The 25,849-nt window shown below is 54.7% G+C and overlaps 1 protein-coding gene across 1 annotated transcript in view; it reads right to left on the minus strand.

Annotated features, from left to right (window-relative positions):
• Positions 1–6,770: 6,770 nt before the first annotated feature.
• The window catches only part of LOC140411217 (solute carrier family 22 member 7-like), a 594,055-nt gene continuing 574,976 nt past the window's right edge, over positions 6,771–25,849 (minus strand). Inside the window, exon 10 of the mRNA XM_072500322.1 lies at positions 6,771–6,973. Within this exon, the coding sequence (XP_072356423.1) occupies positions 6,835–6,973 (139 nt within the window). The 3' untranslated portion in view covers positions 6,771–6,834. The remainder of the gene's footprint in view (positions 6,974–25,849) is intronic.

The raw sequence follows: 25,849 nt of genomic DNA on the forward strand, positions 1-25,849 counted from the left end.
TCCCCCGCTCTCTCAGTGCCAGTGATTCCCCCGCTCCCCCAGTGCCAGTGATTCCCCCCGCTCTCTCAGTGCCAGTGATTCCCCCCACTCCCCCAGTTTGTGATCCCCCCGCTCTCCCAGTGCCAGTGATTCCCCCGCTCTCTCAGTGCCAGTGATTCCCCCCGCTCTCCCAGTGCCAGTGATTCCCCCTGATCCCCCAGTGCCAGTGATTCCCCCCACTCTCCCAGTGCCAGTGATTCCCCCCACTCCCCCAGTGCCAGTGATTCCCCCTGATCCCCCAGTGCCAGTGATTCCCCCGCTCTCCCAGTTTCAGTGAACCCCCCGCTCTCTCAGTGCCAGTGATTCCCCCGCTCTCCCAGTTTCAGTGATCCCCTGCTCTCCCAGTGCCAGTGATTCCCCCGCTCCCCAAGTGCCAGTGATTCCCCCGCTCTCTCAGTGCCAGTGATTCCTCCGCTCTCCCAGTATCAGTGCACCCCCCGCTCTCTCAGTGCCAGTGATTCCCCCTGCTCTCTCAGTGCCAGTGATTCCCCCCGCTCTCCCAGTTTCAGTGATCCCCCCTGATCCCCCAGTGCCAGTGATTCCCCCTGATCCCCCAGTGCCAGTGATTCCCCCTGATCCCCCAGTGCCAGTGATTCCCCCCACTCTCCCAGTGCCAGTGATTCCCCCCGCTCTCTCAGTGCCAGTGATTCTCCCGCTCTCCCAGTGCCAGTGATTCCCCCGCTCTCTCAGTGCCAGTGATCCCCCCCACTCCCCCAGTTTGTGAACCCCCCGCTCTCTCAGTGCCAGTGATTCCACCCGCTCTCCCAGTTTCAGTGATCCCCCCTGATCCCCCAGTGCCAGTGATTCCCCCCGCTCTCCCAGTTTCAGTGAACCCCCCGCTCTCTCAGTGCGAGTGATTCCCCCGCTCTCCCAGTTTGTGAACCCCCCGCTCTCTCAGTGCCAGTGATTCCCCTGCTCTCTCAGTGCCTGTGAACCCCCCGCTCTCTCAGTGCCAGTGATCCCCCCTGATCCCCAAGTGCCAGTGATGCCCCCGCTATCTCACTGCCAGTGATTCCCCCCGCTCTCCCAGTTTGTGAACCCCCCGCTCTCTCAGTGCCAGTGATTCCCCCCGCTCTCTCAGTTTGTGAACCCCCCGCTCTCTCAGTGCCAGTGATTCACCCCGCTCTCCCAGTTCCAGTGAGTCCCCTGCTCTCCCAGTGCCAGTAATTCCCCCCGCTCTCCCAGTGCCAGTGATTCCTTCGCTCCCCCAGTGCCAGTGATTCCCCCGCTCTCCCAGTGCCAGTGATTCCCCCCGCTCCCCCAGTGCCAGTGAACCCCCCGCTCTCTCAGTGCCAGTGATTCCCCCCGGTCTCCCAGTGCCAGTGATTCCCCCTGATCCCCCAGTGCCAGTGATTCCCCCCGCTCTCCCAGTTTCAGTGAACCCCCCGCTCGCTCAGTGCCAGTGATTCCCCCCGCTCTCCCAGTGCCAGTGATTCCCCCGCTCTCTCAGTGCCAGTGATTCCCCTCGCTCTCCCAGTTTCAGTGAACCCCCCGCTCTCTCAGTGCCAGTGATTCCCCCCGCTCTCCCAGTGCCTGTGATTCCCCCTGATCCCCCAGTGCCAGTGATTCCCCCCGCTCTCCCAGTTTCAGTGAACCCCCCGCTCTCTCAGTGCCAGTGATTCCCCCGATCCCCCAGTGCCCAGTGATTCCCCCCGCTCTCCCAGTTTCAGTGAACCCCCCGCTCTCTCAGTGCCAGTGATTCCCCCCACTCCCCCAGTTTGTGAACCCCCCGCTCTCTCAGTGCCAGTGATTCCCCCAGCTCTCCCAGTTTCAGTGATCCCCCTGCTCTCCCAGTGCCAGTGATTCCCCCCCGCTCTCTCAGTGCCAGTGATTCCCCCCACTCCCCCAGTTTGTGAACCCCCCGCTCTCTCAGTGCCAGTGATTCCCCCCGCTCTCCCAGTGCCAGTGATTCCCCCGCTCTCTCAGTGCCAGTGATTCCCCCCGCTCTCCCAGTTTCAGTGAACCCCCCGCTCTCTCAGTGCCAGTGATTCCCCCCGCTCCCCCAGTTTGTGATCCCCCCGCTCTCCCAGTGCCAGTGATTCCCCCGCTCTCTCAGTGCCAGTGATTCCCCACGCTCTCCCAGTGCCAGTGATTCCCCCTGATCCCCCAGTGCCAGTGATTCCCCCGCTCTCTCAGTGCCAGTGATTCCCCCCCGCTCTCTCAGTGCCAGTGATTCCCCCCGCTCTCCCAGTTTCAGTGAACCCCCCTGATCCCCCAGTGCCAGTGATTCCCCCCGCTCTCCCAGTGCCAGTGATTCCCCCGCTCCCCCAGTGCCAGTGATTCCCCCCGCTCTCTCAGTGCCAGTGATTCCCCCCGCTCCCCCAGTTTGTGATCCCCCCGCTCCCCCAGTGCCAGTGATTCCCCCCGCTCTCTCAGTGCCAGTGATTCCCCCCGCTCCCCCAGTTTGTGATCCCCCCGCTCTCCCAGTGCCAGTGATTCCCCCGCTCTCTCAGTGCCAGTGTTTCCCCCGCTCCCCCAGTGCCAGTGATTCCCCCCGCTCTCTCAGTGCCAGTGATTCCCCCCACTCCCCCAGTTTGTGATCCCCCCGCTCTCCCAGTGCCAGTGATTCCCCCGCTCTCTCAGTGCCAGTGATTCCCCCCGCTCTCCTAGTGCCAGTGATTCCCCCTGATCCCCCAGTGCCAGTGATTCCCCCCACTCTCCCAGTGCCAGTGATTCCCCCCACTCCCCCAGTGCCAGTGATTCCCCCTGATCCCCCAGTGCCAGTGATTCCCCCGCTCTCCCAGTTTCAGTGAACCCCCCGCTCTCTCAGTGCCAGTGATTCCCCCGCTCTCCCAGTTTCAGTGATCCCCTGCTCTCCCAGTGCCAGTGATTCCCCCGCTCCCCAAGTGCCAGTGATTCCCCCGCTCTCTCAGTGCCAGTGATTCCTCCGCTCTCCCAGTATCAGTGCACCCCCCGCTCTCTCAGTGCCAGTGATTCCCCCTGCTCTCTCAGTGCCAGTGATTCCCCTGCTCTCCCAGTTTCAGTCAACCCCCCGCTCTCTCAGTGCCAGTGATTCCCCCTGATCCCCCAGTGCCAGTGATTCCCCCTGCTCTCCCAGTTTCAGTGAACCCCCCGCTCTCTCAGTGCCAGTGATTCCCCCCACTCCCCCAGTTTCAGTGATCCCCCCGCTCTCTCAGTGCCAGTGATTCCCCCACTCCCCCAGTGCCAGTGATTCCCCCCGCTCTCCCAGTTTCAGTGAACCCCCCGCTCTCTCAGTGCCAGTGATTCCCCCCGCTCCCCCAGTTTGTGATCCCCCCGCTCTCCCAGTGCCAGTGATTCCCCCGCTCTCTCAGTGCCAGTGATTCCCCACGCTCTCCCAGTGCCAGTGATTCCCCCTGATCCCCCAGTGCCAGTGATTCCCCCGCTCTCTCAGTGCCAGTGATTCCCCCCCGCTCTCTCAGTGCCAGTGATTCCCCCCGCTCTCCCAGTTTCAGTGAACCCCCCTGATCCCCCAGTGCCAGTGATTCCCCCCGCTCTCCCAGTGCCAGTGATTCCCCCGCTCCCCCAGTGCCAGTGATTCCCCCCGCTCTCTCAGTGCCAGTGATTCCCCCCGCTCCCCCAGTTTGTGATCCCCCCGCTCCCCCAGTGCCAGTGATTCCCCCCGCTCTCTCAGTGCCAGTGATTCCCCCCGCTCCCCCAGTTTGTGATCCCCCCGCTCTCCCAGTGCCAGTGATTCCCCCGCTCTCTCAGTGCCAGTGTTTCCCCCGCTCCCCCAGTGCCAGTGATTCCCCCCGCTCTCTCAGTGCCAGTGATTCCCCCCACTCCCCCAGTTTGTGATCCCCCCGCTCTCCCAGTGCCAGTGATTCCCCCGCTCTCTCAGTGCCAGTGATTCCCCCCGCTCTCCCAGTGCCAGTGATTCCCCCTGATCCCCCAGTGCCAGTGATTCCCCCCACTCTCCCAGTGCCAGTGATTCCCCCCACTCCCCCAGTGCCAGTGATTCCCCCTGATCCCCCAGTGCCAGTGATTCCCCCGCTCTCCCAGTTTCAGTGAACCCCCCGCTCTCTCAGTGCCAGTGATTCCCCCGCTCTCCCAGTTTCAGTGATCCCCTGCTCTCCCAGTGCCAGTGATTCCCCCGCTCCCCAAGTGCCAGTGATTCCCCCGCTCTCTCAGTGCCAGTGATTCCTCCGCTCTCCCAGTATCAGTGCACCCCCCGCTCTCTCAGTGCCAGTGATTCCCCCTGCTCTCTCAGTGCCAGTGATTCCCCTGCTCTCCCAGTTTCAGTCAACCCCCCGCTCTCTCAGTGCCAGTGATTCCCCCTGATCCCCCAGTGCCAGTGATTCCCCCTGCTCTCCCAGTTTCAGTGAACCCCCCGCTCTCTCAGTGCCAGTGATTCCCCCCACTCCCCCAGTTTCAGTGATCCCCCCGCTCTCTCAGTGCCAGTGATTCCCCCACTCCCCCAGTGCCAGTGATTCCCCCCGCTCTCCCAGTTTCAGTGAACCCCCCGCTCTCTCAGTGCCAGTGATTCCCCCCGCACTCCCAGTTTGTGAACCCCCCGCTCTCTCAGTGCCAGTGATTCCCCCCGCTCTCCCAGTTTGTGAACCCCCTGCTCTCTCAGTGCCAGTGATTCCCCCCGCTCTCCCAGTTTCAGTGAACCCCCCGCTCTCCCAGTGCCAGTGATTCCCCCGCTCTCCCAGTTTCAGTGAACCCCTCGCTCTCTCAGTGCCAGTGATTCTCCCGCTCTCCCAGTTTCAGTGAACCCCCCGCTCTCTCAGTGCCAGTGATTCCCCCCGCTCTCTCAGTGCCAGTGATTCCCCCCGCTCTCCCAGTTTCAGTGATCCCCCCTGATCCCCCAGTGCCAGTGATTCCCCCTGATCCCCCAGTGCCAGTGATTCCCCCTGATCCCCCAGTGCCAGTGATTCCCCCCACTCTCCCAGTGCCAGTGATTCCCCCCGCTCTCTCAGTGCCAGTGATTCTCCCGCTCTCCCAGTGCCAGTGATTCCCCCGCTCTCTCAGTGCCAGTGATCCCCCCCACTCCCCCAGTTTGTGAACCCCCCGCTCTCTCAGTGCCAGTGATCCCCCCCACTCCCCCAGTTTCAGTGAACCCCCCGCTCTCCCAGTTTCAGTGATCCCCCCTGATCCCCCAGTGCCAGTGATTCCCCCCGCTCTCCCAGTTTCAGTGAACCCCCCGCTCTCTCAGTGCGAGTGATTCCCCCGCTCTCCCAGTTTGTGAACCCCCCGCTCTCTCAGTGCCAGTGATTCCACCCGCTCTCCCAGTTTCAGTGATCCCCCCTGATCCCCCAGTGCCAGTGATTCCCCCCACTCTCCCAGTGCCAGTGATTCCCCCGCTCTCCCAGTGCCAGTGATTCCCCCGCTCTCTCAGTGCCAGTGATTCCCCCCACTCCCCCAGTTTGTGAACCCCCCGCTCTCTCAGTGCCAGTGATTCCCCCCGCTCTCCCAGTTTCAGTGAACCCCCTGCTCTCCCAGTGCCAGTGATTCCCCCGCTCCCCCAGTGCCAGTGATTCCCCCCGCTCTCTCAGTGCCAGTGATTCCCCCCGCTCCCCCAGTTTGTGATCCCCCCGCTCTCCCAGTGCCAGTGATTCCCCCCGCTCTCTCAGTGCCAGTGATTCCCCCGCTCTCCCAGTTTCAGTGAACCCCCCGCTCTCTCAGTGCCAGTGATTCCCCCCGCTCTCCCAGTGCCAGTGATTCCCCCTGATCCCCCAGTGCCAGTGATTCCCCCTGATCCCCCAGTGCCAGTGAATCCCCCGCTCTCTCAGTGCCAGTGATTCCCCCCACTCTCTCAGTGCCAATGATTCCCCCGCTCTCCCAGTTTCAGTGAACCCCCCGCTCTCTCAGTGCCAGTGATTCCCCCCGCTCTCCCAGTGCCAGTGATTCCCCCCGCTCTCTCAGTGCCAGTGATTCCCCCCGCTCTCCCAGTTTCAGTGATCCCCCCTGATCCCCCAGTGCCGTGATTCCCCCCACTCTCCCAGTGCCAGTGATCCCCCCGCTCTCTCAGTGCCAGTGATTCCCCCGCTCTCCCAGTGCCAGTGATTCCCCCGCTCTCCCAGTGCCAGTGATTCCCCCGCTCCCCCAGTGCCAGTGATTCCCCCGCTCTCCCAGTGCCAGTGATTCCCCCGCTCCCCCAGTGCCAGTGATTCCCCCGCTCCCCCAGTGCCAGTGATTCCCCCGCTCCCCCAGTGCCAGTGATTCCCCCGCTCTCCCAGTGCCAGTGATTCCCCCGCTCCCCCAGTGCCAGTGATTCCCCCGCTCTCCCAGTGCCAGTGACTCCCCCCGCTCGCCCAGTGCCAGTGATTCCCCCCCTCTCCCAGTGCCAGTGATTCCCCCGCTCCCCAGTGCCAGTGATTCCCCCGCTTCCCCAGTGCCAGTGATTCCCCCGCTCTCCCAGTGCCAGTGATTCCCCCCGCTCGCCCAGTGCCAGTGATTCCCCCGCTCTCTCAGTGCCAGTGATTCCCCCCGCTCCCCCAGTGCCAGTGATTCCCCCGCTCTCTCAGTGCCAGTGACTCCCCCCGCTCGCCCAGTGCCAGTGATTCCCCCGCTCTCTCAGTGCCAGTGATTCCCCCCGCTCCCCCAGTGCCAGTGATTCCCCCGCTCTCTCAGTGCCAGTGACTCCCCCCGCTCTCCCAGTGCCAGTGATTCCCCCCGCTCGCCCAGTGCCAGTGATTCCCCCGCTCTCCCAGTGCCAGTGATTCCCCCCCGCTCCCCCAGTGGATTCCCTCTGTCTTCACCCAATTGCAATGAGCAGACTGAAACCACGAGAACCAATTTGACCTTTACTCAGCTTGCGACTGAAGGTTGCAGTAACTTCACCAAATTCCTCTTTCTCAATGTGTGTGTCAGTTATTTCACATCTGAAGATTCTTCATTATTCAAACATGATTCTTCTTCACAATTCTCTGCCTCACTCTCAATTTCTGTCTTTGCAGCAAATCTGTTCTTCGTAACTGCTAGCCTTTCGCAGTTCATCGCATCCAGATATCTGAGCAAAGAAAACAAATAAAATGACCCTTCCACACATTAATTCTCCCAGCCATCGGTGTGTGCATGAGTCGGCCCAGAACTGTATCAAATGCCTGTGCACCAGGATATCCCCATGAAGATGAATCTTCAAATCTAAGCCCTGAAGCACTAATGAAGCCACTATTTGGACAAAGGGGTTATTCCAGGTTCGGGTAGGATGGGAAGTGGGCTGCATCTCCCAGGGCCTGCTGTCCACAGGCCGAGGTGACCACCAGCAGGCTTATTGAAGCTCCGAAACACCGCTCCCAGTGCAACATGGCAACAGTGGAGATGGTTAGCAGTTTCAAATTCCTCGGGGTGCACATCGCCAAAAATCTGTCCTGGTCCACCCACATCGACGCTACCACCAAGAAAGCACAACAGCGCCTATCCTTCCTCAGGAAACTAAGGAAATTCGGCATGTCCACATTAACCCTTACCAACTTTTACAGATGCACCATAGAAAGCATCCTATCGGGCTGCATCACAGCCTGGTATGGCAACTGCTCGGCCCAGGACCACAATAAACTTCAGAGAGTCGTGAACACCGCCCAGTCCATCACACAAACCTGCCTCCCATCCATTGACTCCATCTACACCTCCCGCTGCCTGGGGAAAGCGGGCAGCATAATCAAAGACCCCTCCCACCCGGCTTACTCACTCTTCCAACTTCTTCCATCGGGCAGGAGATACAGAAGTCTGAGAACACGCACGAACAGACTCAAAAACAGCTTCTTCCCCACTGTCACCAGACTCCTAAATGACCCTCTTATGGACTGACCTGATTAACACTACACCCTGTATGCTTCACCCGATGCCGGTGCTTATGTAGTTACATTGTATATGTTGTGTTGCCCTATTATGTATTTTCTTTTATTCCCTTTTCTTCCCATGTACTTAATGATCTGTTGAGCTGCTCGCAGAAAAATACTTTTCACTGAACCTCGGTACACGGGACAATAAACAAATCCAATCCAATCCAACATTGTCATGGGACAGCCAAGTTTATTTTTTTTATTCATTCTTGGGATGTGGGTGTTGCTGGGTGGGGCCGGCATTTGTTGCCCGTCCCTAATTGCCCTGGAACTGAGTGGTTTGCTGAGAGGAAACCGCATTGCTGTGGGTCTGGAGTCACGTGTAGGCCAGACCAGGTAAGGGCGGCAGATTTCCTTCCCGAAAGCACACCAGCGAACCAGGTGGGATTTTGCGACAATCGGCAATGGTTTCATGATCATCATTAGACTTTTAATTCCAGATTTCAGTAAATTCAAATTTCATACCCTGCAGAGGCGGGATTTGAACCCAGGTCTCCAGAGCGCCACCCTGGGTCGCTGGTTTACTCGTCCAGTGACAATACCACCAAGCTACCGCCTCCCCTGAGTCAGCAGGCTCATCAAAGAACAAAGAAATGTACAGCCCGGGAACAGGCCCTTCAGCCCTCCAAGCCCGTGCCGACCATACTGCCCGACTAAACTACAATCTTCTACACTTCCTGGGTCCGTATCCCTCTATTCCCATCCTATTCATGTATTTGTCAAGATGCCCCTTAAATGTCACTATCGTCCCTGCTTCCACCACCTCCTCCGGTAGCGAGTTCCAGGCACCCACTACCCTCTGCGTAAAAAACTTGCCTCGTACATCTACTCTAAACCTTGCCCCTCTCACCTTAAACCTATGCCCCTCTACCCTGGGGAAAAGCCTCTGACTATCCACTCTGTCTATGCCCCTCATAATTTTGTACACCTCTATCAGGTCTCCCCTCAACCTCCTTCGTTCCAGTGAGAACAAACCGAGTTTATTCAACCGCTCCTCATAGCTAATGCCCTCCATACCAGGCAACATTCTGGTAAATCTCTTCTGCACCCTCTCTAAAGCCTCCACATCCTTCTGGTAGTGTGGCGACCAGAATTGAACACTATACTCCAAGTGTGGCCTAACTCAGGTTCTATACAGCTGCAACATGACTTGCCAATTCTTATACTCAATGCCCCGGCCAATGAAGGCAAGCATGCCGTATGCCTTCTTGACTACCTTCTCCACCTGTGTTGCCCCTTTCAGTGACCTGTGGACCTGTACTCCTAGATCTCTTTGACTTTCAATACTCTTGAGGGTTCTACCATTCACTGTATATTCCCTACCTGCATTAGACCTTCCAAAATGCATTTCCTGCCTTACCTCCGTAACCCTCAATTCCCCCCGAAACCTACCAGCCTTCAAATTACCCAAGGATTCGGCCTCCTGGGATCGAGAATTCCAAAGATTCACCACTCTTTGAGAGGAGAAATTCATCCTCAAATCCGTCTGAAATGAGCTGCCTGTTATCCAGAGACTCTGCCCCCTGGTCCGGCTCTCGCCCACAAGTGGAAACATCCTCCCAGCCTTTGCCCTGTCTGACTCTCTGAGATCTTAGATGTTTCAATCATATCACCTCTTCCACGCCAAGGAGTTCACACCTAACCTGTTTAATAGTTCCTCATGGCAGCCCCTCCATTCCCGGGATCATCCCAGTAACTCCATTCCCGGGATCATCCCAGTAACTCCATTCCCGGGATCATCCCAGTAAACTCCATTCCCGGGATCATCCCAGTAAAATCCATTCCCGGGATCATCCCAGTAACTCCATTCCCGGGATCATCCCAGTAACTCCATTCCCGGGATCATCCCGGTAACTCCATTCCCGGGATCATCCCAGTAACTCCATTCCCGGTATAATCCCAATAAACTCCATTCCTGGGATCATCCCAGTAACTCCATACCCGGGATCATCCCAGTAAACTCCATTCCCGGGATCATCCCAGTAAACTCCATTCCCGGGATCATCCCAGTAACTCCATACCCGGGATCATCCCAGTAACTCCATTCCCGGGATCATCCCAGTAAACTCCATTCCCGGGATCATCCCAGTAACTCCATTCCCAGGATCATCCCAGTAACTCCATTCCCGGGATCATCCCAGTAACTCCATTCCCGGGATCATCCCAGTAAACTCCATTCCCAGGATCATCCCAGTAACTCCATTCCCGGGATAATCCCAATAAACTCCATTCCCGGGATCATCCCAGTAAACTCCATTCCCGGGATAATCCCAATAAACTCCATTCCCGGGATCATCCCAGTAACTCCATTCCCGGGATCATCCCAGTAACTCCATACCCGGGATCATCCCAGTAACTCCATTCCCGGGATCATCCCAATAAACTCCATTCCTGGGATCATCCCAGTAACTCCATTCCCGGGATCATCCCAGTAACTCCATTCCCGGGATCATCCCAGTAACTCCATACCCGGGATCATCCCAGTAACTCCATTCCCGGGATCATCCCAGTAAACTCCATTCCCGGGATCATCCCAGTAAACTCCATTCCCGGGATCATCCCAGTAAACTCCATACCCGGGATCATCCCAGTAAACTCCATACCCGGGATCATCCCAGTAACTCCATTCCCGGGATCATCCCAGTAACTCCATTCCCGGGATCATCCCAATAAACTCCATTCCTGGGATCATCCCAGTAACTCCATTCCCGGGATCATCCCAGTAACTCCATTCCCGGGATCATCCCAGTAACTCCATACCCGGGATCATCCCAGTAACTCCATTCCCGGGATCATCCCAGTAACTCCATTCCCGGGATCATCCCAGTAACTCCATACCCGGGATCATCCCAGTAACTCCATTCCCGGGATCATCCCAATAAACTCCATTCCCGGGATCATCCCAGTAACTCCATTCCCGGGATCATCCCAGTAAACTCCATTCCTGGGATCATCCCAGTAACTCCATTCCCGGGATCATCCCAGTAAACTCCATTCCCGGGATCATCCCAGTAACTCCATTCCCGGGATCATCCCAATAAACTCCATTCCTGGGATCATCCCAGTAACTCCATTCCCGGGATCATCCCAGTAACTCCATACCCGGGATCATCCCAGTAACTCCATACCCGGGATCATCCCAGTAACTCCATTCCCGGGATCATCCCAGTAACTCCATTCCCGGGATCATCCCAGTAACTCCATTCCTGGGATCATCCCAGTAAACTCCATTCCCGGGATCATCCCAGTAACTCCATTCCCGGGATCATCCCAATAAACTCCATTCCCGGGATCATCCCAGTAAACTCCATTCCCGGGATCATCCCAGTAACTCCATTCCCGGGATCATCCCAGTAACTCCATTCCCGGGATCATCCCAGTAAACTCCATTCCCGGGATCATCCCAGTAACTCCATTCCCGGGATCATCCCAGTAAACTCCATACCCGGGATCATCCCAGTAAACTCCATTCCCGGGATCATCCCAGTAACTCCATTCCCGGGATCATCCCAGTAAACTCCATTCCCAGGATAATCCCAATAAACTCCATTCCCAGGATAATCCCAATAAACTCCATTCCCGGGATCATCCCAGTAACTCCATACCCGGGATCATCCCAGTAACTCCATTCCCGGGATCATCCCAGTAAACTCCATTCCCGGGATCATCCCAGTAAACTCCATTCCCGGGATCATCCCAGTAAACTCCATTCCTGGGATCATCCCAGTAACTCCATTCCCGGGATAATCCCAATAAACTCCATTCCCGGGATCATCCCAGTAAACTACATTCCCGGGATCATCCCAATAAACTCCATTCCCGGGATCATCCCAGTAACTCCATTCCCAGGATCATCCCAGTAACTCCATTCCCGGGATCATCCCAGTAAACTCCATTCCCGGGATCATCCCAGTAACTCCATTCCCAGGATCATCCGAGTAAACTCCATTCCCGGGATCATCCCAGTAACTCCAGACCCGGGATCATCCCAGTAAACTCCATTCCCGGGATCATCCCAGTAACTCCATTCCCGGGATCATCCCAGTAACTCCATACCCGGGATCATCCCAGTAAACTCCATTCCCGGGATCATCCCAGTAACTCCATTCCTGGGATCATCCCAGTAAACTCCATTCCCGGGATCAACCCAGTAAACTCCATTCCCGGGATCATCCCAGTAACTCCATTCCCGGGATCATCCCAGTAACTCCATTCCCGGGATCATCCCAGTAACTCCATACCCGGGATCATCCCGGTAAACTCCATTCCCGGGATCATCCCAGTAACTCCATACCCGGGATCATCCCAGTAACTCCAATCCCGGGATCATCCCAGTAACTCCATACCCGGGATCATCCCAGTAACTCCATTCCAGGGATCATCCCAGTAACTCCATTCCCGGGATCATCCCAGTAAACCTCCTCTGTACTGCCCGCAGTGATAATATATCTTTCCTTATACAAGGGGACCTAAACTGTACCCAGAATTCTAAATAAGGGGCGGGATTCTCCGACCCCCCGCCGGGTCGGAGAATCGCCGGGGGCTGGCGTGAATCCCGACCCCGCCGGTTGCCGAATTCTCCGGCACCGGAGATTCGGCGGGGGCGGGAATCGCACCGCGCCGGTTGGCGGCCCCCCCCGGCGATTTTCCGGCCCGGATGGGCCGAAGTCCCGCTGCTGGAATGCCTGTCCCGCCGGCGTGGATTAAACCACCTACAAGGCGGCGCAGGCGGGCTCCGGGGTCCTGGGGGGGGCCGCGGGGCGATCTGGCCCCGGGGGGTGCCCCCACGGTGGCCTGGCCCGCGATCGGGGCCCACCGATCCGCGGGCGGGCCTGTGCCGTGGGGGCACTCTTTTCCTTCCGCCTTCGCCATGGCCTCCACCATGGAGGAGGCGGAAGAGACTCCCTCCACAGCGCATGCGCGGGAATGCCGTGAGCGGCCGCTGACGCTCCTGCGCATGCGCCGCCCGGCAATGTCATTTCCGCGCCAGCTGGCGGGGCACCAAAGGCCCCAGTCCGGCGCGGGCCTAGCCCCTCAAGGTTAGGGCTCGGCCCCTCAAGATGCGGAGGATTCCGCACCTTTTGGGCGGCGCGATGCCGGACTGATTTGCGCCGTTTTTGGCGCCGGTCGGCGGACATCGCGCCGATTACGGAGAATTTTGCACGTGGTCTCACTTGTACCTTGTACAGTTGCACCAACGCCTCTTTACTGTGGTACTCTCCTTGAAATAAAAGCCAGCATTCCATTTGCCTTCTCTATTCCCCTCTGTACCTGTGATCCAGCTTTCTGCGTTACATGAACAAGGAGCCCCCCCCCCCCCCCCAAGTCCCTTTGCGCTACAGCTTCCTGCAGTCTCTCTCTATTTGACCAATAATCCGCCTTCTCAATCTGTCTTCCAAAATGAACAATCTCACATTTTCCCACATGAAATGAAACTCGCTTACTGTCACAAGTCGGCTTCAAATGAAGTTACTGTGAAAAGCCGCTAGTCGCCACATTCCGGCGCCTGTTCGGGGAGGCTGGTACGGGAATTGAACCGTGCTGCTGGCCTGCCTTGGTCTGCTTTCAAAGCCAGCGATTTAGCCCTGTGCTAAACATTGAATTCCACTTGCCAATTGTCTGCCCACTCACTGAGCCTGTCACAGGATTACACAGTGCAGAAGGAGGCCATTCGGCCCACCAAGCCTGCACCGACCCTCTGAAAGGGCACCCTGCCCAGGCCCACTCCCCCGCCTGTAACCCCACCTAACCTGCACATCTTGCCACACCAAGGGGAAATTTAGCACGGCCAATCCACCTAACATGCACATCTTTGGACACTAAGGGGCAATTTATCACGGCCAATCCACCTAACATGCACATCTTTGGACTGTGGGAGGAAACCGGAGCACCCGGAGGAAACCCACGCAGACACGGGGAGGACGTGCAGACTCCGCACAGACAGTGACCCAAGCCGGGAATCGAACCTGGGTCACTGGAGCTGTGAGGCAGCAGTTCTAACCACTGTGACACAGTGCTGCTCTCCATAAACTATTTGTATCCTCATTCAAACCTATCTTCCCCCAATACAATATATCGTGAGGGCATTACTGCCCCCTGTGGCACTCCCCTGGTTACTGCCCTCCAACCTGAGAAAGGCCCTCTCATCACTATTCAATGTTTCCTGTTGGTCAGCCAATTCTCTATCCATGCCGGAACATTACCTCCAACACCATATCCTCCGCGTATCTTACATAGAAGCCTTTCCTGTGGCACTTCACCAAATGCCTTTTGAAATTCTAAATATACAACATCGACTTGATCTCCTCTCTCTCCACCAGCTGATGCCTCCTCACAGAACTCGAGTTATCAGGCACAATTTCCCCTTCATGTCACCATGCTGACTCAGCTCGACCTGATTGTGACTTTCCAAATGCGCTGCTATTCTCTCCTTCACCGATTGGAATATTAGGCTGCTTAATGATCCGTTGAAGCTAGACTAACTGATCTGTAGTCTCCTGTATTTTCCCCTTTTGAAGGAAGGCAGCACATTGGCAGTTTTCCATTCCGTCGGTCCAGTTCCAAAATGCAAGGAGCTTTGGAAAATGGCCACCAAATACATCCAGAATCTCTGCAGCTCCCTCCTTCCAGATTCTGGGGTGCAAACCGTTATGTCCAGAGCACCGGGCAGACTTGAACCCCATTAGTTTGCCTAAGACTAATTCTCAGGTGATAGTTACTGTATTTAATTCCTCTCCCGTCTTGTCCTATTCCGGGTAATGTCCTCGACGGTGAAAACTGATGCAAATACCTATTTAATTCCCCTTCCACTTCCCCATCGTTACTTCCCCAGTTTCATTCTCTAAGGGGAAATGTTTACTTTTACTTCTCTCTTTCTTTTAATGTTGTAAAAACTCTGAGGGGGTGATTCTCCCAAATGGAGCGTTTGACGACGGAGCGACCCGGGCCCGGGTACGACCTATTCTGTCGCCCACTGGGGGGGGGGGGGGGGGCAGCACGGCGCTGGAGTGGTTCACGCCGCTCCAGCCTGCCTTCCCGGCGCCAGATGGGCGCCACGCCAACCCGCGCATGCGCGGGGTCTTCTTCTGCGCGGCGGCCCCGACGAACAGGAAAGTAGGCCTGGTGGGCCCTGATTCCAGAGGACCGCCCCCTTAGTGTCTGTTCTACGTTTCACTCTCGCTTTTCCTCATAGTTTATTTTCTCCTTCCTAATTATTTTTAGTCCAATTTTGCTGCATTCTGAATCTATCCCACTCTTGTGGCCTCCCACTAACCTTTGCCATCTTATATAATTCCACTTAATCCCCTCCTTAACCTCATCGGTTCACCATGACAGAAGCGCCCTCTCCTCCTCGTTGGGATATATGTTTTGTCCGGAGCCATGAATTATCTAAATGTCCGACATTGCTCATCTATTGTCTTACCCACTAATCAAGATGACCAGGCCACTTTGGCCAATTCCATCCTCATACTTTTATACACACCCTTCTTTAAGTCTATCATTGATATTTCAGTCCCAATTTCCTCGCACTGAAGTTGAATGCTAAATTCCACCATATTGTGATCACTATTTCCTAGAGGATCCTTAACCTTGAGATAATTTATTAAACCTACCTCATTACTCATTCCCCGATCTAAAATAGCCTGATCCCTATTGGCTCCATAACTAATTGCTCCAAGAAACATTCCTGGACTCGCTCTATGAATTTATCCTCTTGGCTGCCATTTCCAAATCCATCAGCCTAATCGATATGAAAATTAAAGTCGCCCAGATTAATGCTGTGGTCTTTTTATTTGTATTTTTTATTTCTTGATGTAAACTCTTTCCTACGGTGTCTACTTTTCGGGGGCTGATACAATGTTCCCACCATTCTCTTCATTCCTTTGGTATTTGTCACTTCCCCCAAATCAACTCCACATTCTCTGAGCTGCCAGGAAAACATAGGGTAGGTTGAAGGGATTTATATTTGTATTGGTAAGTATTAGAAATAAGGGGCAGGATTCTCTGACCCCCCGCTGGGTCGGTGAATCGCCGGGGGCTGGCGTGAATCCCGCCCCCGCTGGTTGCCGAATTCTCCACCACCGGATATTCGGCGGGGGCGGGAATCACGGCGCGCCGGTTGGCAAGGCCCCCCCCCCCCGGGCGATTCTCCGGTCCGCGATGGGCCGAAGTCCCGCTGCTGGAATGCCTGTCCCGCCGGCGAGGATCAAACCACCTCTCTTCCCGGCGGGACTAGGCGGCGCGGGCGGGCTCCGGGGTCCTGGGGGGGGGGGGGGGGCGCAGTGCGATCTGGCCCCGGGGGGGGGGGGGTGCCCCCACGGTGGCCATGGCCCGCGATCGGGGCCCACCGATCTGCGGGCGGGCCTGTGACGTGGGGGCACTCTTTTCCCTCCGCATCGGCCACAGTCTTCACCATGGCCGACGTGTAATAGACGCCTCCCCCCCCGCGCATGCGCAGACTTCCGCCGGCCGGCAAAGTCCTTTCGGCCCCGGCTGGCGTGGCGCCAAAGGCCTTTCCCGCCGGCTGGTGGTGCGGAAGCCCCTCCGGCCCCTTGGCTGTGCCAACGTAAAACTGCCCCCTTGCACCCTGACAGTTGCAAACTGGCACTACCAGGTTGGCACTGCCAGGTGGCAGCGCTGTGGTGCTGTCCAGCCACGTCTCTGACCACCCATCTAAGCCCCTCGGCGGCTTGGTCACAATATCCAGAGGGGGAAATGATCAGGTTCTCGTTGAAGACTGTGGACTTTCATTTCTGAGTTGCACCACCTTCTTCAACGGCTGAAAATAACCCCCAGTACTGACATACTGGTCCAGCATAAGTGGTTTAAAAAGACCCGTTGTGAAAAAGACCCAGTCAGACAGAGCACCTGGTCATTCCTGGGCATGACTTCAGAACAGAGGAAATAGAAACAGGAAATCCTGGACATCCTCAGCAGGTCTGACAGCGTCTGGGAAGAGAGACGGGAGAGAACGTCCGGGTGACTCCTACTTTGCCAGAGGAAGACCAGAGGAAACGTCAGCCGAAATAAAACCCGGGTCAGAAACAACACCTGCTCACAAGAGGAAGCACTTCAGGGTTTATGAACCACGAAGAGCTATAAAAGCAAACACTAGCTAACCCTCCTGGGGTGAGATGGAGGAGGGTCTGTGGGCGGATTCGCTAGGAAGGGTCAGTGCCTCCAATAGAAATACCAGGCTCAGCCTGATCCAGTTTAGGGGCGTTCACCGGGCTCACAGGACGATGGCCCAGATGAGCAGATTCTTTGGGGTGGAGGGCAGATGTGCGAAGTGTGTGCGGGACGGGGGGGGTGGGGGGCAGCGATTCGTGTCCACATGTTCTGGGCATGTCCAAAACGGAGGGGATTTTGGCAGGAGTTTGCCGACGCCATGTCCACGGTATTGAATGTGAGGGTGGCAATGAGTCCGGAGGTGGCGATTTTTGGGGTATCGCAGGGCCCGGGAATCCAGGAGGAGGGAGAGGCGGATGTTCTGGCCTTTGCTTCCCTGGTGGCCCGGAGACGTATATTGCTGGCATGGATGGTGTAGCCAGCTGGGTTGGCCACTTCCCGACGTAAAATGGAGAACCGCAAAGACTACTGGGAAATTCAGCCAAGCCAGGAAAAACTAGCAGGTGCAGAAATCCTGTGTATTAGAACTTGCAAAAGCCCAGGCAGCACTGAAACTCTCAGCCATCTGCATACTAATGAGCGATCCCCGGGTACAGTGGAAACATGCAAGGTGAACAAGGCCAAGTCAGACTCCTCGGCGCCAGCAGGAGCCAAGACAAAGGAAGGCCAACGGACACTCAGGGACCGCCCAGCGATCAGGGAACGGCTCCAGTATTGGAGAAATCGATCCAAGTGATCTGAACGTAGTCCAATCACTTGGAACCTGGTACGGGGTCCGCCCCTGGGGACTATAAAGTAGAGCCCCCTAGTTCAATTCGTCCTTCTTTGGCAAGGTCACTCAGCAACTCGAATCAACCCGTGAGAGTGAACTGTCTAAGCTGCCGCATCAACCAAGTAAGTCTCCAGTCAACGCTCGCTACGAGATAGGCGCTCCCAGCTACCAGTCCATACCAGCTTTTGAATCCTGCAGACTCAGATCGAACAAAAGGCCATTTGTTCCCCTGACCTGGTGGGCCAATTCCGAAGCTAAGTATAGGCCTTTTAGTGATAGAGAATAGTCTAGAAAGTAGAGTTTATGCATGAGTAGTGATTTACTGTATATAATAAATGTCTTGATTTGAATCTAATTAGTGTGTTGAGTTATTGATCAGTACTTGAACTTGAACCTCATGGCGGTATCATAAAGATACCTGGCAACTCTAGAGCAAAGGTTATCGAAACAGAGCAAATTAAGTAAAGATACAACGGGCAACATTTAAGAGCCAACCAAAAGTTAGCAACAATGGACTCAAATTCCCTGAAATCGGAGACCTGGCTTTCAGACATGGCTGGCTTCCTCCGTCTGGAAAAAATTAAGTTCACCAGGAGAGGGTCGCTGTTAGGGTTGGCCCGGAGGTGGCAACCGTTCATCGACTTCCTCGTCAGCAGAAGTGTGGGGGGGGGGGGTTAGGTTAGTGCAGCGTAGGGGGGTAAGTAATGGCAGGACCTGCGGGAGAGTGTGGCGGAATCTGCACTATGTATATACTTTTTTCTTTTCTTGTTATTTATATTATGGATTTTGTCATTGTTAATCTGCCAAAGAAAACACCTCACTAAAACGTTTATTTAAAAAAAAGCGAACCCTCGTTTCAAATAGCCGGGGTTTGGCAATCAAGAGGGATGTTTAAGGCAATGGACCCTGCAATCGAATGGCAACAATGCAGTTCAAAGCTTTTTAGCAGTGGTTAGCACTGCTGCCTCACGGCGCCGAGGACCCAGGTTCGATCCCGGCCCTGGGTCACTGTCCGTGTGGAGTTTGCACATTCTCCCCGTGTCTGCGTGGGTCTCACCCCCACAACCCAAAGATGTGCAGGGTGGGTGGATTGGCCACGCTAAATTGCCCCTTAATAAAATGAATTGCGTGCTCTAAATTTATTTATTTTAAAGTTTTTGAGCCTCCTGACTACCCTGAGGGTTCAAACAGTTAAAAGGGAATGAAATTGAATCTGAAAAAAGCATTTCAAAGCTTTCCAGCACATCAGAGGAAAGACTTTCACCTTTATCTGACAGATCTTTGAACTTAACACGCTGGCAGAGACATAGTTCCGAGTACTAATCCAAGCTCGAAATTCTCCCTTATCGGTTACACTTCTCACATTGAAACAAATGTACTTCAGACCACCAGATCCTTTCTGATCAGCAACCACACCCTGCCTGGTCTTCCTTTCAGTCTGACTGGCCCTAGTCTCTAGTTCCCCTTAATTCATCTTTGCTCTGGTTCCCACCCCCCTGCCAAACTAGTTTAAATCCTCCCGAGTGACTCTAGCAAACCTCCCAGCCAGGATATCGGTGCCCCTCCAGTTTTGATGCAACCCGTCCTTCTTATACAGGTCCCACCTGCCCCGGAACAGATCCCAATGGTCCAGAAATCTGAAACCCTCCCTCCTACACCACCAGTTTAGTCACGTGTTTAGCTGCTCTATCCTCCTATTTCTAGCCTCACTGGAGTAATCCTGAGATTACAACCCTAGAGGTCCTGCTTTTTAGCTTACTGCCTAGCTCCCTGAACTCCTTCTGCAGGACCTCACCACTCTTCCTGCCTATGTCGTTAATACCTATGTGAACTACGACCTTGGGCAGCACGGTAGCATAAGTGATTAGCTTCACAGCGCCAGGGTCCCAGGTTCGATTCCCCGCTGGGTCACTGTCTGTGCGGAGTCTGTACATCCTCCCCGTGTGTTCGTGGGTTTCCTCCGGGTGCTCCGGTTTCCTCCCACAGTCCAAAGATGTGCAGGTTAGGTGGATTGGCCAGGATAAAATTGCCCTTAATGACCAAAAAAGGTTGGGAAGGGTTACTGGGTTACGGGGATAGGGCGGAAGTGAGGGGCTTAAGTGGGTCGGTGCAGACTCGATGGGCCGAATGGCCTCCTTCTGCACTGTATGTTCTATGTACCTATGTATATGTTCACCCTCCACCTTCAGGATGTCCTGTGTTCGTTCAGAGACATCCTGGACCCTGGCACCAGGGAGGCAACACACCATCCTGGAGTCTCTTTCACACCCACAGAAGCGCCTATCTGTGTCCCTGACTATAGAGTCCCCTATAACTATTACTCTTCTGCGCTTTGACCCTCCCTTCTGAACATCAGAGCCAGCCGTGGTGCCACTGCTCTGGCTGCTGCTGTTTTCCCCTGATAGGCTATCCCCCCCGACAGTATCCAAAGGGGTATATCTGTTCGAGAGGGGGACAACCACAGGGTATTCCTGCACTGACTGCCTGCCCTTTCTGGCGGTGACCCATTTCTCTGCCTGCATCTGCCCTTCTGCGCAGAGATCTGTTTACAAACACGCCAAGATCTCTTTGTTCCTCAGGAATTCCCAGTGTGGAGCCATTCATTGAATATTACTCCTTCCAAAGTGTGTCACCTCACACTTTTCAGGGTTAAATTCCATCTGGACTAATCCGCCTATTTGACGATCCCGTCGCTATCTTCCTGTACCCAAGACACTCAACCTCACTGTTAACCACCCGGCCAGTCTTTGTGTCATCCGCAAACTTACTGATCCTACCCCCACATAGTCATTTATACAAATGACAAACAATAGTGGGCCCAGCACAGATCCCTGTGGTACGTCACTGGACACTGTCTTCCAGACACGAAAGTCTGTCATCGCCCTCTGGCCCCTACAGCTCAGCCAGCTTTAATCCACGGCAGCGCAGTGGTTAGCACAGTTGCTTCATAGCTCCAGGGCCCCAGGTTCGATTCGCGGCTTGGGTCACTGTCTGTGCGGAGTCTGCACGTTCTCCCCGTGTCTGCGTGGGTTTCCTCCGGGTGCTCCGGTTTCCTCCCACAAGTCCCGAAAGACGTGCTGTTGGTGAATTGGACATTCTGAATTCTCCCTCTGTGACCCGAACAGGCGCCGGAATGTGGCGACTAGGGGCTTTTCACAGTAACTTCATTGCAGTGTTAGTGTAAGCCTACTTGTGACAATAATAAAGATTATTATTATTATATCACGTTCCCCTGTATCGCAGGTGCCTTCTTTATAAGTCTCCCATGTGGTACCTTGCCAAATGCTTTGCTCAAATCCATGTAAACAACATCAACTACATGACCCTGATCTACCCACCGAGTCACGTGCTCAATGGACATTACTCAGTGTGGTTGCGACAATCATTCATTCAGGCAGCTGTGCTCAACAGAGTACCCCAGTGAGAGTCAGTGTGTGTGTAACTGTACCCCAGTGAGAGTCAGTGTGTGTGGAACTGTATCCCAGTGAGAGTCAGTGTGTGTGGAACTGTATCCCAGTGAGAGTCAGTGTGTGTGGAACTGTATCCCAGCGAGAGTCAGTGTGTGTGGAACTGTACCCCAGTGAGAGTCAGTGTGTGTGGAACTGTATCCCAGTGTGAGTCAGTGTGTGTGGAACTGTATCCCAGTGAGAGTCAGTGTGTGTGGAACTGTATCCCAGTGAGAGTCAGTGTGTGTGGAACTGTATCCCAGTGAGAGTCAGTGTGTGTGGAACTGTACCCCAGTGAGAGTCAGTGTGTGTGGAACTGTACCCCAGTGAGAGTCAGTGTGTGTGGAACTGTATCCCAGTGAGAGTCAGTGTGTGTGGAACTGTATCCCAGTGAGAGTCAGTGTGTGTGGAACTGTACCCCAGTGAGAGTCAGTGTGTGTGGAACTGTATCCCAGTGAGAGTCAGTGTGTGTGGAACTGTATTCCAGTGAGAGTCAGTGTGTGTGTAACTGTCTCCCAGTGAGAGTCAGTGTGTGTGGAACTGTACCCCAGTGAGAGTCAGTGTGTGTGGAACTGTACCCCAGTGAGAGTCAGTGTGTGTGTAACTGTACCCCAGTGAGAGTCAGTGTGTGTGGAACTGTATCCCAGTGAGAGTCAGTGTGTGTGGAACTGTACCCCAGTGAGAGTCAGTGTGTGTGTAACTGTACCCCAGTGAGAGTCAGTGTGTGTGGAACTGTACCCCAGTGAGAGTCAGTGTGTATGTAACTGTACCCCAGTGAGAGTCAGTGTGTGTGGAACTGTACCCCAGTGAGAGTCAGTGTGTGTGGGACTGTATCCCAGTGAGAGTCAGTGTGTGTGGAACTGTATCCCAGTGAGAGTCAGTGTGTGTGGTACTGTATCCCAGTGAGAGTCCGTGTGTGTGGAACTGTATCCCAGCGAGAGTCAGTGTGTGTGGAACTGTATCCCAGTGAGAGTCAGTGTGTGTGGAACTGTATCCCAGTGAGAGTCAGTGTGTGTGGAACTGTACCCCAGTGAGAGTCAGTGTGTGTGGAACTGTATCCCAGTGAGAGTCAGTGTGTGTGGAACTGTATCCCAGTGAGAGTCAGTGTGTGTGGAACTGTATCCCAGTGAGAGTCAGTGTGTGTGGAACTGTACCCCAGTGAGAGTTAGTGTGTGTGGAACTGTACCCCAGTGAGAGTCAGTGTGTTTGGAACTGTACCCCAGTGAGAGTCAGTGTGTGTGGAACTGTATCCCAGTGAGAGTCAGTGTGTGTGGAACTGTACCCCAGTGAGAGTCAGTGTGTGTGGAACTGTACCCCAGTGAGAGTCAGTGTGTGTGGAACTGTACACCAGTGAGAGTCAGTGTGTGTGGAACTGTACCCCAGTGAGAGTCCGTGTGTGTGGAACTGTATCCCAGTGAGAGTCAGTGTGTGTGGAACTGTATCCCAGTGAGAGTCAGTGTGTGTGGAACTGTACCCCAGTGAGAGTCAGTGTGTGTGGAACTGTATCCCAGTGAGAGTCAGTGTGTGTGGAACTGTATCCCAGTGAGAGTCAGTGTGTGTGGAACTGTACCCCAGTGAGAGTCAGTGTGTGTGGAACTGTACCCCAGTGAGAGTCAGTGTGTGTGGAACTGTACCCCAGTGAGAGTCAGTATGTGTGGTACTGTACCCCAGTGAGAGTCCGTGTGTGTGGAACTGTATCCCAGTGAGAGTCAGTGTGTGTGGAACTGTCCCCCAGTGAGAGTCAGTGTGTGTGGAACTGTATCCCAGTGAGAGTCAGTGTGTGTGGTACTGTATCAAAGTGAGAGTCCGTGTGTGTCGAACTGTATCCCAGTGAGAGTCAGTGTGTGTGGAACTGTCCCCCAGTGAGAGTCAGTATGTGTGGTACTGTATCCCAGTGAGAGTCCGTGTGTGTGGAACTGTATCCCAGTGAGAGTCAGTGTGTGTGGAACTGTATCCCAGTGAGAGTCAGTGTATGTGGTACTGTATCCCAGTGAGAGTCCGTGTGTGTGGAACTGTATCCCAGTGAGAGTCAGTGTGTGTGGAACTGTCCCCCAGTGAGAGTCAGTGTGTGTGGAACTGTATCCCAGTGAGAGTCAGTGTGTGTTGAACTGTACCCCAGTGAGAGTCAGTGTGTGTGGGACTGTATCCCAGTGAGATTCAGTGTGTGTGGAACTGTATCCCAGTGAGAGTCAGTGTGTGTGGAACTGTATCCCAGTGAGAGTCAGTGTGTGTGGAACTGTATCCCAGTGAGAGTCAGTGTGTGTGGAACTGTACCCCAGTGAGAGTCAGTGTGTGTGGAACTGTACCCCAGTGAGAGTCAGTGTGTGTGGAACTGTACCCCAGTGAGAGTCAGTATGTGTGGTACTGTATCCCAGTGAGAGTCCGTGTGTGTGGAACTGTATCCCAGTGAGAGTCAGTGTGTGTGGAACTGTCCCCCAGTGAGAGTCAGTGTGTGTGGAACTGTATCCCAGTGAGAGTCAGTGTGTGTGGTACTGTATCAAAGTGAGAGTCCGTGTGTGTGGAACTGTATCCCAGTGAGAGTCAGTGTGTGTGGAACTGTCCCCCAGTGAGAGTCAGTATGTGTGGTACTGTATCCCAGTGAGAGTCCGTGTGTGTGGAACTGTATCCCAGTGAGAGTCAGTGTGTGTGGAACTGTATCCCAGTGAGAGTCAGTGTATGTGGTACTGTATCCCAGTGAGAGTCCGTGTGTGTGGAACTGTATCCCAGTGAGAGTCAGTGTGTGTGGAACTGTCCCCCAGTGAGAGTCAGTGTGTGTGGAACTGTATCCCAGTGAGAGTCAGTGTGTGTTGAACTGTACCCCAGTGAGAGTCAGTGTGTGTGGGACTGTATCCCAGTGAGATTCAGTGTGTGTGGAACTGTATCCCAGTGAGAGTCAGTGTGTGTGGAACTGTATCAGAGTGAGAGTCAGTGTGTGTGGAACTGTATCCCAGTGAGAGTCAGTGTGTGTGGAACTGTACCCCAGTGAGAGTCAGTGTGTGTGGAACTGTATCCCAGTGAGAGTCAGTGTGTGTGGAACTGTATCCCAGTGAGAGTCCGTGTGTGTGGAACTGTATCCCAGTGAGAGTCAGTGTGTGTGGAACTGTATCCCACTGAGAGTCAGTGTGTGTGGAACGGTATCCCAGTGAGAGTCAGTGTGTGTGGAACTGTATCCCAGTGAGAGTCAGTGTGTGTGGAACTGTATCCCAGTGAGAGTCAGTGTGTGTGGAACTGTATCCCAGTGAGAGTCAGTGAGTGTGGAACTGTATCCCAGTGAGAGTCAGTGTGTGTGGAACTGTATCCCAGTGAGTCAGTGTGTGTGGGACTGTACCCCAGTGAGAGTCAGTGTGTGTGGAACTGTATCCCAGTGAGAGTCAGTGTGTGTGGAACTGTATCCCAGTGAGAGTCAGTGTGTGTGGTACTGTATCCCAGTGAGAGTCCGTGTGTGTGGAACTGTATCCCAGCGAGAGTCAGTGTGTGTGGAACTGTATCCCAGTGAGAGTCAGTGTGTGTGGAACTGTATCCCAGTGAGAGTCAGTGTGTGTGGAACTGTATCCCAGTGAGAGTCTGTGTGTGTGGAACTGTATCCCAGTGAGAGTCAGTGAGTGTGGAACTGTACCCCAGTGAGAGTCAGTGTGTGTGGAACTGTATCCCAGTGAGAGTCAGTGTGTGTGGAACAGTATCCCAGTGAGAGTCAGTGTGTGTGGAACTGTATCCCAGTGAGAGTCAGTGTGTGTGGAACTGTACCCCAGTGAGAGTCAGTGTGTGTGGAACTGTAGCCCAGTGAGAGTCAGTGTGTTTGGAACTGTACCCCAGTGAGAGTCAGTGTGTGTGGAACTGTATCCCAGTGAGAGTCAGTGTGTGTGGAACTGTACCCCAGTGAGAGTCAGTGTGTGTGGAACTGTACCCCAGTGAGAGTCAGTGTGTGTGGAACTGTACCCCAGTGAGAGTCAGTGTGTGTGGAACTGTACCCCAGTGAGAGTCCGTGTGTGTGGAACTGTATCCCAGTGAGAGTCAGTGTGTGTGGAACTGTATCCCAGTGAGAGTCAGTGTGTGTGGAACTGTACCCCAGTGAGAGTCAGTGTGTGTGGAACTGTATCCCAGTGAGAGTCAGTGTGTGTGGAACTGTATCCCAGTGAGAGTCAGTGTGTGTGGAACTGTCTCCCAGTGAGAGTCAGTGTGTGTGGAACTGTACCCCAGTGAGAGTCAGTGTGTGTGGAACTGTACCCCAGTGAGAGTCAGTATGTGTGGTACTGTATCCCAGTGAGAGTCCGTGTGTGTGGAACTGTATCCCAGTGAGAGTCAATGTGTGTGGAACTGTCTCCCAGTGAGAGTCAGTGTGTGTGGAACTGTATCCCAGTGAGAGTCAGTGTATGTGGTACTGTATCCCAGTGAGAGTCCGTGTGTTTGGAACTGTGTCCCAGTGAGAGTCAGTGTGTGTGGAACTGTCCCCCAGTGAGAGTCAGTGTGTGTGGAACTGTATCCCAGTGAGAGTCAGTGTGTGTTGAACTGTACCCCAGTGAGAGTCAGTGTGTGTGGGACTGTATCCCAGTGAGATTCAGTGTGTGTGGAACTGTATCCCAGTGAGAGTCAGTGTGTGTGGAACTGTATCAGAGTGAGAGTCAGTGTGTGTGGAACTGTATCCCAGTGAGAGTCAGGGTGTGTGGAACTGTACCCCAGTGAGAGTCAGTGTGTGT

Source organism: Scyliorhinus torazame, chromosome 4 (genome assembly GCF_047496885.1).
Source record: "Scyliorhinus torazame isolate Kashiwa2021f chromosome 4, sScyTor2.1, whole genome shotgun sequence".
NCBI lineage: Eukaryota > Metazoa > Chordata > Chondrichthyes > Carcharhiniformes > Scyliorhinidae > Scyliorhinus > Scyliorhinus torazame.